This window comes from Tachypleus tridentatus, chromosome 7, assembly GCF_004210375.1.
Source record: "Tachypleus tridentatus isolate NWPU-2018 chromosome 7, ASM421037v1, whole genome shotgun sequence".
In the NCBI taxonomy this organism is placed as follows: domain Eukaryota; kingdom Metazoa; phylum Arthropoda; class Merostomata; order Xiphosura; family Limulidae; genus Tachypleus; species Tachypleus tridentatus.
In genome coordinates, this window is record NC_134831.1 from 38,563,565 (window position 1) to 38,582,503 (window position 18,939).

The window sequence follows — 18,939 nt, forward strand, 5'->3', positions numbered from 1 at the left end:
TTTTCAATGTCAAAGAATATTGATACAAGATGTTGTCGTTTGAGAAAGTCTTCTCTGATTGACGTTTCAAGTCAAATCAGGTGATCCATGGTGGAGTGCTGTTGTCAGAACCTACATTGGGTGGGCAAGAGAAGGTTGTTTGATTCGAGGAACTAAACAAGACAAGCATTAACCATCCTCTCTAAGGTCTTACAAAGCAATTGAAAAATAGTTTGAAGAAATCTTTGGATCCTTCCCAGGCTTAGAGAAAGGTAGGATAATAGCCTGGTGCCAGGCATCAGAAAAAACATTCTACTGCCAGATGCGGTTAAAAACACTCAGAAAAATAGCAAGAGAAGCAGGAGATACATGGTGCAGCATGTTATACTGTACATCATCAGGTCCAACCGATGTGCTGCCAGACCAATAAATGGCCAGTTTGTGTCCCACACAAGGGACGTTTATAGTCATAGAGACAATCAGCTCAAAAGGAAAGAGGTGTTAACTCTGCCCGAGTCTTGATGGTTAAGAAGGAAGAAGCAGAAGTGCTAGATATCCAGCAAAAGCTTTAACCTAGAGTATTGGTGATGCTCCAGGTATCAGCTACTTACTGGCCATCAGAGAGCAAGATTGAGAGGGGGACAGAATTATATTGCCCACTGACCCTTTGAATCTTGTCCCATATGACTTTGGACCTGGTGGTAGAAGACATGCCAGTTGTGAACTTATTCCAAGATATCTTCTGGCTTTATTGTCTTGCCTATCTGCTTGTATTATACAGTCAGTTACTGCTGCTACACAGTCTTATTGATGACAGGATCAAGATCTGTGAGAGCTGCAAAAGAGGGCCAGTTTGCCTGATCTAGTTTCCACCGGGGCACACCACACGGGTCAGATGGCACTGACCACAGCCAGTCTCTCTTAAAATTATAGGAAAATGATCACTACCTCATGGATCATTGTCACCCCTCTACAGAGCAACCCCTCCTATCAATATCAGCACTTCCCAGAGGAAATGATGTCCATTAAAGCCCCCCAAGATTGAAAAAGAGAGATGGCAACTGTTCAATGACAGCATCAAGGTCTGATTGATCATGTCTCTCCAGGTGACAGGTAGAGAGAGAAAACAGTGATGGTATAACCCAAGGAAACACGGATGGCTACAACACGGATGGGCACATGCTGATCAACCAACAGTGCCACCTCTCCATTCACTTTTCCATCACACAGCCTGTCATTTCTGTACAAAGAAAACTGCCAAAAGGTGACTGTATTGGCAGGTTTGAGAAATGTTTCCTGTAAGAAAAGACATGCAGGATGGTAGAAAGCAATCAGTGTTTTGATGTCATCCAAATTAGAATGTAAACCTCGACAGTTTCATTGTATCAAGGTAACTATTTTTATTTACATGTAAGTGAATTGGGTGGAAAACCCTTCTGTTTACGACATCTTTTTTTCCTTACCTCCCTTATTCGAAGGAGGTCTATCGACCTCCATGGATCTTACCTTGGGTCAACTGGGCAGGTCTTTGCTGTTGGAAGGGGATTCCAGCGACTGAGCATGTAAACGAATGATTGTTTTGTATCTTGGGGTGGGAGAAAAAGATGTATCCAAAGAAATGCCTGTGCCAGGAACCAAAGTATGTGGATCTTGGGGTTTGTTGGAATATATGTAAGGGTCAGAGATGGGTGTTGAAGTTGATTCATCAACTTTTTTAACCATGGAGGTCAAAAGGCTTTTCATTTCTTTTGAGAATGATTCTTTTGGAGGCACAGAGAGATCTGTCTGCACTCCCACTGTAGTTGTGGAATGAAGTGCAGCAGCATACGTTCGAGATGAAGCAGTAAACAGCAACTTTCAAGCCTCAGGATAAATAATGTTAAGAATCATTTCCAAATGCTGCATCTCTTTTTGTTCCAACCATTTAAGGCAAGAACAAAAGTAGGATGGGTGAGAGCGATTGCAATTGATGCAATGAGAGTCCATTTCACACTCATAGGCATCATGGTCCTTGCCACCACAACAAACAGATGTCGGGGAACCACAACATGATGGCTTTGAGTGACTGAAACTCTGACAATGGAAACATCGATAGATGTTTGGAATTCATGCCGTACCCTGCAATTAAGACGTGGTGATGTAAATGTCAGAACAAGGATATTGGTCGGCATCGTAATTCCATCTTTGTGAGAAGCCTTACTGCAGAAACTCCTTGCGTGGCGAAACTAGCAAAAATCTCTGACTTGGGGATGTTCTTCAAATCCCTCTCAACAATAACTCCTCATGATGAATTCAAAGTAGCATGAGGTGTAACCTCAATAAATATATCTCCAATTGCCTTTGATTTCAAGAGGAGTTCACTGTGTTGAGATGTGGATGTTTCTACCAATATGTCACTAAATCAAAGCTTCTTTACTGACTTTGGAGAGCCAGCAAGTCCCTCCAGTCCTTTCTGAATAAAAAAGGGGGACATTTTCCCTGAAAGGTTTGTCCGAAAGAGAATATAGGATAAGAAAGTGAGGTACAACAGGTGTTACAAATGTGGAAGATTGCTGCTCAGAAACTTCAAGATGTGGTTGTTTACCTAAGGACTGTTTTTTAACTATTTTATTTAAATTTTTAATTGGAGGATCCATAATAAAAAGGGAAATTTTAGTGCCCACTGAACCCACCCACTGTGGAGCTCTATGAGGGGACACACTACAATGTCAAACAAGGACACTGCAGCAACGCCAGGATTTTGTGAGCACTATACCCAAACACCAGCATCAGATACAATGTCCACAACACCTGTTGAAAACTTCCAACACTGGTACTTGGTTGACCCTAGCCAAGTGGACCAGCCAACTGGACCCTGGGGGGGCTATCCCAATGCTGCCCGTCTATAGGAGTTCAAGGCCAAAGTGGTGTGTTTAAGTTGGACCCCTCAACCACCAGGATCCTCTTCTCCCCTTCATGGGTCACCATACACGGCAAACACATGGGTGGTATAGATCCCAGAAGAGGTAAACTGAAAGAATAAAACCTTCCCTGGGAGGTCCCCTTACCATGTACAGGTATTCACACTGAGGGGTTTTGTTTGTGACTACGAGTTTACAGAGATTAAAAACAACAGGTTAGGAGATAGTGATGAGCATTCTGTTTTTCATTACTGGTTTACAGAGATTAAAAACAACAGGTCAGGAGATAGTGATGAGCATTTTGTTTATGATTACTCACCTGAAGAAGGGTATATGATAGAAATGAAGTGATTTTTGGTTTTATTTGAGTTGTAATTGCTGACATAATTATTAATAAAGAAGAGAAATAATAAATGTAATTTTTAGAAGATGTAATGCATATATACCAAATGAAATCTTCATATAAAAATATGGATAAATGAGATTATCTTGACAGATATATGAAACTCAAAAAATTTAGTTTAGAAGGATGAGTTTTATGCAAAATTTTGAAAGAATATGAAAAGAATTTAGTAACAAACTGAACCAAGAACACACTGGAGTTTTAATTTGAACTTTTAATAGTTTGTGATATATGCACTGTAAGATCTTTATGGAGACTTGTGCTCTTCTACATATCCATGATCTACAGTGACCTCTAAATTTAACTACAGGTTTAAAAATGAGTTGAAATAAACTCAATCATACACTGGTTAACTGAATCAGTCACTTATGCCACTCGTGAATAATTGTATACTACCAATGTTAATTTACTTGACATTTTTTTACACTTTTTAAAACATTACTTACACTTCAGCAACAGTTCAGCTCTTAAAGCAGCAGACTTAGGTTTTCGTTTTAGTGCAAAGTGCTTGAGAAGCTGTAATGGTTGACCAACCACAGCAGTCAGTGCACTTCTGTTCAAGTATAAGCATTCCATTGGAAGGATAGCTTGGTCACTGTGTTTTCTAACTGTAAAATGGAAGTTTGATTACATCATTTTTTTTTATTCATGTAATTTTAAGAAGGCACATTAATCAGATATTTAGTACTATTTCAAATATACATAGAAATATTCTCTGAGAAAATAAGTTAATTCACATACTCTTTATTACTTATATAACTTACTTTCCATTTAGCATACAACAAGAAAATCAGTAATCACCAGTAATAGCACCATGCAAAACATGTAACCACTCTACACCAATCATACCATATCATCTATACTAGCACAGCTAGCTACCTCTACTATTTTAAAATAATTCTCACTTCTGAGAATTAGCAAGCACAAGCCATAAACACCAGCAATACAATGGGGAGGAAAGAAAAGTCCAACAAACTTGCAAAAGTTCCAGGATGTTGAAATTGGAGAGTAATCTCCTCAACTGATCATCACCAAGAAATCTCTCAGGAATTCACGAAATATCCCTAAGCCACAACAAAGAATCTGTAAACAGGTAAAACTCTAGACAAGATGGTGGAATGGGAATCCCCAGTGTGGTCAGTTCCCTGCTGAGTCTCCAAGCAAGGTCAGCCTTGATCCCAAAAGGAAGGGTAATGGGATGATTCATGAGATCACTGGAAATGTTTCATGTTCAAAAAGCATCCACTGAAGGAAAATCATGTGAGCTACATCCAAACCCAAATCCCCCAAAAGAGAAATAGTTCCTTATGCAATGAGAAAAGGAGAGGATAGGGCGATTGAGACGACCAACTCCACATCCTGGAGCCAAAGAGCTACATGGTATCAGGAATGAAATAGCTTTGGATGAGTAACAGAAATCCCATTTCAAAACTCTTGCACAATACATTTCGGTATTATCAGATTAGGAAAGAAAAAAAGAAGCATAACATATGCTACCTGAAACAATGAAAATTGTATTTGACTTTTAATTCATCAGAATATTGGTTTATGCTAATCCTTTCTACAAGCTCTTCTTGATGTCAAATACTTCAGTGGAAACACATGGTCTTAAAGAAAATCTTTTTTGAAATACTATTACTGTGATTTACATGTATTTATCTGAGTACATTTACAGTCATGTGAAAAAGTTAGGACACCCTATGAAAGCCTTTGTATTTTTATAACAATTTTGGATATAAAGATACTTAATCTCAATTTCACCAATACCGAGAGATTATAGGAATATAACTAAACAATTAAAACTGAAGAAAAGACTTTTCAAGATCTTCTGTAAATGTAATTCTACAGAAATGCATATTCTAACTGAGGAAAAAGTTAGGACACCCCGACATTTATTCCCACTTAAAATGGCTCAACTCGCATACAGGTGTATCACAACAGGTGCACATGATTAGAAAATCGTTACTCAGCATTTTGAATGAGGCTTGCCCTATTTAAACCTCAAACATTTAGTTTGGTGTGCTCCTGACTGTTGAAGTGAGAGTGAGCACCATGGTGAGAGCAAAACAGCTGTCTGATGACTTCAGAAAGAAAATTGTAGCAGCTTATGAGTCTGGTAAGAGATTTAAAAAGATCCCAAAAGATTTTGAAATCAGTCATTCCACTGTCCAGAAAATAGTAAACAAATGGAGGGCTTTCAAAACAACTGCCAACATGCCCAGGTCTGGTCGTCCAAGCAAGTTCACCCCAAGAGCAGACTGCAAGATGCTAAAAGAGGTCTCCAAACACCTTAAAATGTCATCATGGGACCTACAGCAGGCTCTGGCTACTGTTGATGTGAAAGTGCATGCCTCTACAATCAGAAAGAGACTGCACAAGTTTAACTGGCATGGGAGGTGTGCAAGGAGGAAACCTTTGCTCTCTAAGAGAAGCATCAAGGCCAGACTGAAGTTTGCCAGAGAGAATGTAGACAAAGACCAGGACTTCTGGAATAATGTTCTTTTAGGCAAGTGAGTCCAAATTTGAATTATTTGGACACCAGAACAGAGGACATGTTTGGCATAAACCAAATACAGCATTCCAGGAAAAGAACCTCATAACAATTGTGAAGCATGGAGGTGGAAGTATCATGGTTTGGGGCTGCTTTGCTGGACAGCTCACAATCATAGAATCCACCATGCATTCTACTGTGTATCAGAGGGTGCTTGAGGAACATGAGAGTCCATCTGTAAGAAAATTAAAGCTGAAGCGGAACTGGACCCTGTAACACAAAAGTGACCCAAAACATACCAGTAAATCCACCAAGGACTGGCTGAAAACTAAGAAATGGAGAGTCCTGGAATGGCCGAGTCAAAGCCCAGATCTTAATCCCATTGAGATGCTGTGGGATGACTTGAAACGGGCTGTACATGCAAGAAACCCCTCGAACATCTCACAGCTGAAAGAATTCTGCATTGAGGAGTGGGGCAAACTTTCTTCAGACTGATGTCAGAGACTGGTAGATGGCTACAAGAAACATCTCACTGCAGTTATTTCAGCCCACTAGCTATTAGGGGTAGGGTGTCCTAACTTTTTCCTCAGTTAGAATATGAAGTTTTGTAGAATTACATTTACAGAAGATCTTGAAAAGTCTTTTCTTCAGTTGTAATTGTTTAGTTATATTCCTATAATATCTCAGTATTGTTGAAATTGAGATTAAATATCTATATATCCAAAATTGTTACAAAAATACACAGGCTTTCATTGGGTGACCTACCTTTTTTACATGACTGTACATACAGTTGACATGTATGTGCCTTTAATAAGTTGCTATATCATAATATGCTTATCAGGTTTCTGGATTACAGTGTAAACTACTCAAAATTTGTGTAAATTTACCACAACAAAACAAACCAGCTATTAATAACAAAATGACAGTGGCATCACTTAGTTTATTTTTAGGCAAAATTATTTTCAAGTGATTTGATATGTTAATGTGTACTACCAAAGTCACATTACTACAAATGTTTGCTACAAATTTCTGTTATTGGAGTTCATATTCACAAATATATAATATGGTATTCCATGTCCATAAATGTCTACTACTTGTACACTATTTGAGTTGTTACATGTAATTAATCTTGGACAAGTCTGATTTATTATGTTATATATATTAAGTTTTATAGTAGCTGAAAATTTTAATTCAGAGGTTAATTAAATGTTAATGTGTATCAAATTTATGATATTTGCCAAGAAGACAGATACACACAATTTTCGTTTTTAACACAAATATATTTTAATATACACAGTGGCATATTTAGGTATGAGCTAGCATATTTGTTAAATAAATATTGTTGAGTCTTACTCTCAAGAACCAACAAATTTAAAGAATAGACAGGACTTGCATGATACACATCCAACAATATACATCACACGTATAAAAGAAAACCACTGAAACAAGCATAAGTATTAAAATAAATGTATAACAATACATCTCTTACAAAGTATATGCTCACAAATTCTCTTTAGTACTGTATACCTTGAATGTACACAAATTAATGGAAAACACTTGTTAATATTGTATGTAATCAGTTGTCCATTCTTTGTTACTGCCAAGAGGACTGTGATGTAAATTTCGTTTCTGAACACTTCAACATTTTAGTGATAGCATGCAGCATACAGATGTTATGAATGAAAGAAAGTTTGTGGATTTACAAGATACTTCCTGTAGTTTATGGGGTTCTTTAGTTATATCAATAACTGTTGTATATTTCCTTGTTTATTTACTTTACATAACTTATCTAGTTTCTTTAGTTTTGTAACTAGATCAACAAACACTGCTGTATAGTTCTTTGTTTAATTACTTTACATAACTTACCTACTTTCTTTAGTAAATACTGCTGTATAACATTTCCTGTTTTATTTATATAAATTAACTGTTTATTCAGCTCTGTAATTTAATCAACAAACATAGCTGTGTGATACATCCTGTTTATTTGTAATACACAACTTACCCAATTTCTTCAGCTCTGTAATTAGATCTACAAACACTGTTGTATTTTCCTCAATCTTGAAATTCAACATCCCTGTACTGCAGTATGTTTTCAATAGTTCTGCTAACATAGATACCCACTGGTCACTGTCTACTAGAGCTACCTCTAGGATTTCCTCCAATTCCACTTGCCACTAAAAATAAAACAAACATTTATTGGTGGCATTTTAAGGCACTCAAAATATCCATATTCTTTTATATTTTTCTTCAGTTACATTGTGAATACAATTTTCATTCTGTCTGATTTATAACTATAGACACGCATATATGAAATTGTTAAAAAAACCTTTAAATAATAGCTATTAATGTTATGACTTCATTCCTAATATACATAACTTGTGTATTAGTGTTAAAAAATATTGTTGCACAATAAACCAGTTGGGTATGCCAGACAGATCTAGTGTTAAGTTATACTGCTGCACAACAAACCTGTTTGATCCACGACGATGAGATACCCACTTGAAGAAAAATGTATTCTCAAGATGGCTGGTATGGGTATTAAAAGTTTAATTAAAATAATGTACAGAAAAATGTTTGACCTTTATTTTAATTAAAGTTTTAATACCTTTACCAGCCATTTTGATAATACAAATCTGTTTGGTATGCTAGACAGATTTAGTATTAAGTTATACTTTTGCACAACAAATCTGTTTGGTATGCTGGACAGATCTAGTATTAAGTTATGTTGCAATTTAAATAATTTTACTTTTCTCTTAAGGTGGCTGGCTTCTGAAATTGGTTGTCTTCAGATGTGGTACTGTTAATTTACGGAAAGGCTCAATAAATATTTAAATAACCAAGGATGAATTTTTTATTAATTAGTATGGCAGCCTTCACTGATCAAGATATCCCTTGTTGTCCCTAACATGTTATATATTCTTGGAACCACAAAACTAGGTAAAAATGTTAAAAGTATTAAACCACGTATCACTTTTAAAACATATCTCCAATCTCTTTCTAGCACTTTAATATGTATCATCTTCTAGATGTACAGACACTGAAACTCTACATGGCATGTAAAATCAAATACAGTTTTATGAGGTTACATAGCATAATTTTAACTAAATGTTTCTTCCACCATGTACCTATCATATGATGAAGGACAATTTTGCAGTTTAGGTAAAACACAAACCAACATCAACTTAAACTAAATATTTCTTTTTGAATCAATAATTTCTATTGTAAAAGTCTGAACAAATTCAAACCATATTTAATAGCACATAATACATAAAACAAGTTCATATCCTACAAATAAATGCTCTTGCTAACAGTAATTTTAGGTATGTATTTCATGTTTTCTGTAATAAATTTAACACTCATAATATGCTGAGCAACTCTAGGTTAAACCTTCAAAATATTTCAATCTCAACTGAAAAGTTCACACATTCCTACAAAAAAGTTATTTACTAATTTTGCTAAACTTTAGTCTCAAAACAGTCAAATTTAGATTTCTTGTCTTTACAGCTCTAACTTGGAGAAATACCTGTCAAACTAATAGTCCTAAATCCTTTTCTATATACACCACTTCCAGCATACATCCATCTTCTTCCATCATAAACTAGTAGCTTTAAACCACCTTTTTCATACACTTCTCTCATACACACATCCAGTAGCTCTCTCTGACAGTTATTTTGATGTAAAATTATTTAGTTCCATTGAGCCACTTAATCACCATAGGTGCTCAAAGATTAAGCAATCCTTCTTCATCCTGCTCATGGCTGAAAAAAGATGTGCATCAGATTAGCTTGTAATGGGGGGCATACTGCAAATACATTAAATGTGTTGTAGACTTGATAGGATTAAAAAGTGGATTAGTGAAGGAGGTATTTATATGAAAGAATAAATGATTGACATTGGATATAAGGCCCTTCAAGGTGGTGAGGAATCTATAAATCCTATGCCAAGAGTCGGTACTAGGGAAAACAGGAGTGCCCCAAGAAAAACCACTTTCACTGGTTAAGTGCCAATCCTTCACTACTGCCTGAATACCAAGAAGAAGTAAATAGGGGAGGCAAAGTGAAGGTTGATGTTTATTTAGTGCTTCATGGAGTCTCTTATTTTTCAGATGGTCAACAGAAGTTTATGAGGTTTCTGGTTCATATAGGATTCTGACAGTGTGGAAGCATTAGTGTTATTGGTGTGTGGCCAAAAAAAAGAATAAGAGTTTGTCAGGTATGCTGTGGTTAGCAGTGATGTCAATAACAAGAGCAATGGGTGAGTTTGATGAGGAAAGGGTGGAAAGAGGTTCTGGGCTAAGGGGCAGGAAAGGTCTAAGTACAGGCAGGTTACAGTTTTGTTGTCAAGTGAAGCTTTGATGATTACAGGCTGAGTTTCTAGCTGGATCTGGGTACCTTCTTTTTCTTTCTTGATGTAGTTGTTTTAGTGGTCTGGTTTTGTAGTTCTATTTCTGGTGTAAGCATAGTCCGAGTTTCTTGATCTCTTGTATTTGATTTATTATCACTGTGGGTTTTGGAGTTCTAGTAGGTGGCAAGTGTCGATCCAGAGTTGTGAAGACTGGACTTGATAGGTGTGTCACTGATGGTGGGATGTGTGTGAGGCTTCCAGTATAGTTTTACAGCTTTGAAATGGTAGTAATCAAGATAGCAGCTATGGGTGAGGATGAAATATGCAGTCCCTTCAACACCATGAATTATTGAACCAATGTAACTTATGAGCACATAATGAATTTCTTCTGCAGTGAAAGATGAGTGAATGTTTCTGAGGAAAACTGTGTAGAGACTAGCATTACTTTTGGGGTGGTTAGCAGGTGGGTTGGAAGACTAGGAATGGCAGAGTTATTGAAGTTCTTTGGGCATCTTGGGCTGAAGGAGTATGCCTCCCTTGCAATGATGATGGGTGAATTCAGGAAATATATGGGCTTGAAGTATGTATCTATTGGTGGCATCTCATGGACAGAAGTCAGGTGGTAGTCCATTGATGATTACCGGCAGCACTGGATAAGGGACAGCTTGCTTGCTGGAAGGAAGCATGGTATGTGATTGAGCTTAAATTTCATCAATACCTGACAGCAAGATAAATACATGCAAGTACAATAAAGTAGCCCTAAACCCCACTTTAAATTATATACACTACTTCCAGCATATACATGCCCTCTTCCATTACAATCTAGCTACTCGTTTGATGTACACATTGCAGTCAATTAATCAAATTTGTCTACTGGTGATAAAATACAATAATTATTTTTCCATACCTCACTATGGAGAAAAACTTAGTCAATTCATAATAACCCACTATAATTTAAAATACACTATCTTTTTACTACCACTACTACTTATTGAAAGTTATAATTTTCCTATACTGAACATGTATTTCCAATAGGTACTTCCTTTTAATAACATAAATAGCTGTTACTTTTCAGTGCTGACCCCTACATGAAAAAAAAAAATGTTCGTGCCCAAAGCCTCATAATTTTCACCCATGTGGAGCTGACTAATTCCAATGTGTCTGATATGCAAATTATCATGTGACAACCCTCCACCAATAAGAGTGTGACAATCTTGATGCACATAACTCCCTCTATTTAATTCTACCCGTCACTTCAATTGTTGGCAGAAAATGAAAACACTGGTGAGAAGTGGTAAGTACCTATTAGAAATACATACAACTTTTGATACAGTGCATTACCTCCAATCATATAAATAGCTAAAATCCCACATTCAATAGATGGAGGAACCAGAGAAGAGAAGGAAAAAGCATCCAAAGGATACTTCTCAAAAGGAGATGTACACAGTCAAAGATTATATATAGGAGACCACACCACTTTGGAACTAGGTATGCTTTTCTCTATCAGAGAATGATGTCATGCACATGGGTGGAAAACAGAGAAGCATATCCAAGTAGGAGAGAACTAAGGTTGGACAGCGATCCAAACCATAGAATATTTATTAAGGTAAAGAAACTCAAGCCCAGAAAACATAAATGTGGATAATATTTAAGGATGTGACTCAAGGTGTAGTGTGGCTATGGTATGACAGACCATACACAGCAACTTAACTATTTTCAAAACCCATACTACCAGAAAATGACATCCACCATGGGGCGAGATGGGAATTATTCAGTCAGTAAGTCAAATACAATCATAAACCCAGCCACTGGGAATTGATATCCACAGTGGTGCAAGATAAATTTCAATCAAAGAGGTGGGCTGCAATTTTAACAGCTCACCCATATTATACAGTGGAGGATATCTCGTCACCTACACCAGCAGAACATCACCACCCTACTCTCAATTGAATTGTTTTATCATCATTTATGTATATTATTTATATTTCATTATCACATTCAAAAGGATGATCTACCACCCTAGTGGCTTGGAACTGAAAATGGTAAGGACTCTCACACTCCTCTAGAAAAAAAGGGGAAAGAAATCAAGGTGAGGAGTCCAAGGGACCAACAACACCTGACAGTGCTATGGGTGACCATGAAACTCAATATGAGTAGCAGACCATATTGGTTTATTCAATATAAGAAATGGAAGGGATGGGCAGCTATTCCCTTCTACTTTACCTATGTAGTACAGGGGTGAGTGCAGTTTGCAATGGACAAATTTTAAGAAGAAAATATCACGTAAGGATAAACCTACAAGCAATCTTTCAGAATACTCCATCTCCACAGCATGTGTTGCATGGCCATGGAATCACAATATGTAAGTGGACATTATTTTATTGTATGGACTTGAGTGATTTAAGAATACCTAGTCAGGCACCAATCACCACAAAATGGATTTCAGACACTGAAATGGAAACAAAAAGAGAAAAGGCTCCTGAAAAGAAAGAAAAGAGTAATAAAAGATATCCAGTCAAAACCTCACCAATGTCTGATGAATGGCTATAGGCAGAAGATGATATCCCAAAGGTGAAGATACCGCAATTTTATGCAGGCAGTGAGAGGCAGTTCACATGCCCAATTTCTTCCAAGGGACAATGAAAATGAGATGCTAAGGAAAGGTGTTGTATTTGATGAGAAGTCACCTGGATGAAGGTTTAGAAGAAAGATGATAAAGAAGTCAACTGAATTAAAACCCTAACCCAATTAATGAAGGTGGAAGAAGAAAGATCTTGAACAAAGGACAGGTGCCAAGAAATAAAGAGGTGGGAATGGACACCACAGAAGAAAACTGTGCAAGCAATATAACAACAAAAAGCTCATATGGGACACAGAAGTCTATCCAAATCAGACTGAGCATAGAAGTAGGAAATAGAAGGAAGGGAAATCAGTGAAAAGGAGGAGTTACCATCTTGAGCTGCCAATATTTTGATGAGGAAAGAACAATCCTAATGAAGAATAAGTGGAATGATATAAAGCACATGAAACATTGATGGCAAATAAATCTGGCCTCACCCCTGACATCCACAGGCTAAGAGAAGAAGGAAATAAGTCATAAGGGAAAGGTGAAACAAGGAGAATGTGAAGAGTGGTTTAAACAGAGGCAAAGTGAAGCAGTAAAGGACTACATTAATATCCCAGTTGGGAATGGCAGCAAATGACAAATATGGAAAGAACACAAGTGGGAGAGGTAAACACCCTAAGGTAATTGGAAAAGTGAAAGGTGTGGGATAAGGCCACATGATAATCCAAAATCAAGGAAATAGAGGACTACTGATTGAAAAGCCAAGTTATGAAACTGCAGTATGAGGAACAACCCTTGACCCAGAGACCAATGAGAGAAAATGTTTCAGTTACACTGATAAACTTCCATGAAGAATGGGCAAAAGGAACAAACAAGAAAAAAAAAAGCCACTTTTTAGGACCAGCCAGATTTCTTCACCAAAAACTAGATAACAACCAGGTGTGAAAACAGAGTACAGGAAGAGCCAGACAAAATATCGGGGATCAAGGGTAGTTTGGAGCTGAAGTACTCTCAGGAAACACAGTTGAAATTATTAGTAAGGAGCAATCAGAATAACCTAATACAGAGTAGCATAGATGATCAACTTCAACCTGTGAAGAAGTCAAATGGGAATACAGACATATAGGTATTTGTTGGTCACATCCATAGCATGAAGATAATGGACTGAAAACCTAAACAGAGGCAGTCTGTTGTTGAGAGATGTGGCAAATGCATTACTGGAGGTCTTTTGTGTGACATACATATTGGGTAGATGGAAGGAACAAATTCACCAATTTCATCAGCCAGCCCACCTCCAGGAGCAGCCAAGGAATGTCCTGGACAGATTCCTCTTTGGTACAAGCAATAGACAGTTATCCATGTAATAATGGAAGTAAAACCCGAGAGCATGTAAGTGATGATCAAATGCTGTGACCACCTGACAAAAAATGTACAGGTCAGATGTAAGGCTGAAGGGCAAAGAGTGAAACTAATAAACCACCTTCTGGTGAACAAACCAAAGAAAGAATTGCAACTGACAAGACAATGAGATATGCATGGAGGCATTCACAACGTTCATCTTGGCCATTCACATACCCAGAGAAAATGCCCACCTGAGGGTGAGAGAAGACTCAATCTAAAATAGGGCAGAATCAGAAACTAACTGAGATGGGATAAATCAATTACAAACCACCAGTCTCTGGTTTTCTTGGAGACAACAAAGAGCCTGGAATAAAAACCTGGAGAAGGATAATGGACAGGTTTTGTGGCCTGCTGAGACAGAAGCCCTTGTAACACCTTGAAGAGATGCTGACTGATAGTAAAATCCTGAGGCATTTTGAAAGGAAATAAGTACCTGTGACAAAGGAGAGAAAGACATTACAAGTCCCATGGATAAAACCTAATCATATGTTTAAAATATGACACGATACATACAGTTTTTTTTTTTAAACAGAATTAAGCATTCTGCCATCAAGAGGTCTGTTAATAGTTGTGTAATTTTCAAACTTACTTATAAGAAGAGAGAGTAAGTTACTTCCTTGTCCTAGAACACTAAACACTGTAGTACTTTAAAGATCAGGATAGGAGTTATCAGTCTGGGAATTAGTCCTAGTGACTCAGCTGGTAGAGCAGAAGGTTCAAGCCTTGGTCAGTAATGGTGCCTAATGAAAGAGTCATGTTAGCTATATAAGGTAAGACGATGGTAAAATGAACTAACTACGCACATGTTTTGATTAGTCACTGCATATACATGAAATATGGCAGCTGGCATGTGTTATCAGATTATGAATCCCAGGTTTGAGCCCTGGTCAAGATATATTTTGTATTTCTGGGCATATCTCACTGCACTACAAATTTACATTACTCACTACAGGTTTAATCACAGCAGCAGTAACATACACAGTACTTTTTTCACTGTCATAATCTTCTGTAACACAGTATTTATTGGTTCCATTTTCTACTTATTTACAACCCCTGGGGTACGTCCATCTTGTTTTAACTCTATTATGTAACCTTTTCTATGAAATGTGCGGAAACATTACAGACCAACATTTCCAGAAACTTCTAAAGCTTTATCATCAGAATGTTATAGTAATTTCAAGAGTGTGAAAGATAAAAATAAGCCAATGACCAGCCTTGTTTGTTACTATTTACAAGCAGAAATTCTACTAACAATATTATATTGCAAAGTTGTAAGAGAGAGTTGAAGTATGTTTCATGGAGCAATTACCTGAGAATCAGAAGAAGATACAGCTAATATGAAAGAGATTATGGAATAAGATGATGTTTATGAAGTGAAAGAATAGTGAGAGATAAAAATCAATGGATCATTTGAGCTGGAATCAATAGAATCTAAAGATAAAGAATCAACTACAAAGAGATAGCAGAGAAGCTGGTGATAGGGATTCTGTTCTACTACTTTTATAATAGTGTTTTGATCCAATACATTTGAGACTATTAAGAAGCTCTTTGTGGTTAGCCGTCTAAATATGTAGCCAATCTTTTGACATACACTACTTTTTGTAAGTCAGGTAAGGTAGAAACTCATGAGGTACAAATAAGGATATTCAGTAAAATCTAGACTTCTAATCGTTCCTATCTATTCAAGTCCATGACTCCAGACTTCTAAGAATTATGATTTATTTTAAACACAACTCTAGACTTATAATAAGCATTCTGTTCTATTCTAGTATATGACCTCAGACTTCATAATAAAACTCATCTAATTATAAGATTACTTATTTACACATTTTCTTATGATAACTGTTAGAGGGATGTTTTAATTCAGTTCACATTACAAAACTACTGGCTGTAATATTTGACAATTACTATGAAAGATCTTTAAAAGTTGGACCCACGTACATGTATGTTTTAACTTCAAAGACGTACAATTCAATACCCAGAAAACAATCCATCATTTAATGTATATCCAACCATAAAACTAAGACTATTTTAAATATTAAGAATTCAAACTTATCACATCAACAAGTGAGAATTGAGAGACATCCATGTAAGGACAGGATGGATAAAACATAACTTCTATAAATTCTCATGCATGTTGTCAATAGTTTTGTGCTTTCAGAAAAGTATTGATTTTAGACACTGTAAAACATTTTTCAAACTATGATGCTTTAGAAAGGTTTCTAACAAAAGTAGATAACAATGAACAATATCAACCTTCCAATGGAAGGACATTTATAAACTGTTTAAGAATAAAATTATGTGATATATTTTGAAGCTCTTCACTTTGGCCTACAGATTTTCTTTTAATATAATCATAAAGAGTTCATTAAATTAGTTATATTTAGCTGTTAAACACTATATATTTCTTCTCTACAAGCCATTCCTTTATAATGCACCGTGATCACATGTATACAAAAAAATACAAAAGTTGTGAGTGATCACATTAAGATATCTTCATTGAGATATATCAAAAAATTTCCTGGGTACATTATGAATGCTTCATCCAATCAATGTGTTTTTGCAACTACTTAAATTCAGTCTGCATGATTAACAAACAAATAAAACACACTATACAACTTTTTATATGATAAATGGCTTTCAATAATTACAAAATATTCAAAAATCTCATCAGAATTTTACTATATCATAAGTATATCTTAACTGGTTAGATTGATACTTCAGTCTAGTAAAACTAGTTTATTCCTTTTACAAGAACAAAGTTTTCCGATTATAATATTAATTCAATATTTTAATTAGTCTACTAAGTTTTACATAAAATGTATTACTAAATATGATAGACAATAACGCGTTGCTACAATATTCTTTAAATTATGTAAAGATATGTTCATAAGCACTAACCCTACACTTCTTAACTAAAACTACGGGATCACAACTTTACCGCCCTCTAGTTTCGTATTTTTCGACATCAATCAAAATGGGAAGGCAAAAAATCTTCGATCCCTTATAGTAGGTCGTAGTTGTCAAAATTATGTTTAAGTGATAGTGTGACTACTACTACTAGTATGTTGTATGTAACTTTACGGAAGTGTTTTCCACAATATATTATTATTATTATCACTAGGGGTTGACAGCTAACTTAGATACTATGCTTTAGCTCAGTTAATATATGAAAATTACTTTGATTCAGTTTCAATGGCATAACTTTCCCTCCAAAACGTAATAAACGTAATAGCATAAACAAAATGTAGATTAACGTCTTTAGTATACCATTGAACTAAATACAATAACGCAAACAAGGGGATTATGACTATACATATATAACGAAAATAAACAGAATAGCCTCTTTCAGTTTGCATAGACATTCAAACGTTAAACTTCTGTTCTTCAACAAGGAAGAAACTGAGCTTACCTCGTCAACGTTGCGCCTGGGAATATGTAGAAAAGACAACAATAATTTTAACTTTACTTGGGACTGTAGCTCAATAAAGCATTCTCTTATGTTCCTTAGTACGTCTTGATTTAATTGTGAACAAATTGATCCGCCTGACCATAAATCATTACTTGTTCCAAGCTTATTATGTAACCACAACGACGTGTCACTGTCCCTAACGTGCGCCATATTGAAGAAAAAGTTATAGTAGCAGCCATTAGAGCTGATAGCACCATCTGCTGGGAAGAGCTCAGAAATTGTTACTACTACATTGCAGATCAATGTAAAATTATTATAAACCCTAATACTATTTTCTAGTACAGAATGGAAACTTTGTGCATTTTGAAACGAATAATTTCTTTATATAGTGGGAGTAATAAAAACCCGTATATTTAAACACGAAGAAAAGGTATATACTATGACTAACTTCATGAGTATAGCAACATATAAACATGCTTCAATGGACTGTCACTACATGAATAAGTATTAAAATACCAACTATTTCAAACTTTAGAAATGTGACATTGGCAAAGCACCCAATTATCAGTATACTATAAAATATAATTCAAACATATATATTTACATATATCATTATATTGTAGAAAGCAGTCTTGTTATTATTTCACGCACACCGCCAAGTTGCCTTGCGCCAAAAAAAGAGACCAACCTATCGACTGTCACGTGTGTGATACGTTAGATACGTTGCATGATGTTAATTTCGTTTGTTCAATGATTAACAGTCCGTTTGATATAAAACATTTTCTTATATTAAAATTTAAAATACAGAAAAACCTGGCTAAGCCGGAAACTGCAAAGGGAGGAAACCTGTACAAGCCGGAAATATCAAAATCTTGTACCATTATCTTAAGATTTCTCTTATAAAAGGCCCTCTATATGGCGGAACCTGCGTAACGCGAACGAAAAATTATCTTTCACCTACCTCATCCATCAACAAGTAGGATTAGAAACTGAGAAAGGCGGAAAAACGTTTTAGATTAAATATTAATTTCTTATTTAATCAATAATTTCTTTAAATATGAATAAGTTCTTCAAAAATTAATAAATTCTCGGACATTTTGTTATAGTAAGTATTGGTTAAATATATTCTGTCGTCATTATTTTTGCAGTTAAATAGATTCATGATTTGGAGATATATAGTTGTCTTTTAAATGCAAAGTTCTATTCTTTAAATAATTCTCACGAGCAAAAAATCCTAACTTTTTTAATTTTAAAATTTAGGGAAAATTTACTTAATACCCTCATTATAAAAAAGCTATTAAATACGCTCATTTTTTAAAAAAAGTTGTTTGTTATGACGGTTCTAGTGAAATCCAAACTACGATTGAAAAATTGATGCAGATAATTATGAGAATGCGGAAAGTTTTGTGAACGTTGACAAGAATGTTTTAACAGAAACCGATG

At 35.8% G+C, this 18,939-nt stretch overlaps 1 protein-coding gene across 5 annotated transcripts in view; it reads right to left on the bottom strand.

Annotated features, from left to right (window-relative positions):
• Nelf-A (Negative elongation factor A) overlaps positions 1-17,748 on the bottom strand; it is a 34,541-nt gene extending 16,793 nt beyond the window's left edge. The window contains exons 1-4 of one of the 5 annotated variants that reach the window (XM_076511195.1): positions 17,497-17,633; positions 9,297-10,789; positions 7,776-7,947; positions 3,729-3,890 (exon numbers count right to left, since the gene is read on the bottom strand). In XM_076511195.1, the coding sequence (XP_076367310.1) occupies positions 3,729-3,890; positions 7,776-7,884 (271 nt within the window). In that variant the 5' untranslated portion in view covers positions 7,885-7,947; positions 9,297-10,789; positions 17,497-17,633. Of the gene's footprint in view, positions 1-3,728; positions 3,891-7,775; positions 7,948-9,296; positions 10,790-14,673; positions 15,014-16,985; positions 17,022-17,496 lie in introns of those variants that run through there. The other 4 variants (XM_076511196.1, XM_076511194.1, XM_076511197.1 and 1 more) reach the window with 4 other exon arrangements.
• Positions 17,749-18,939: the final 1,191 nt, after the last annotated feature.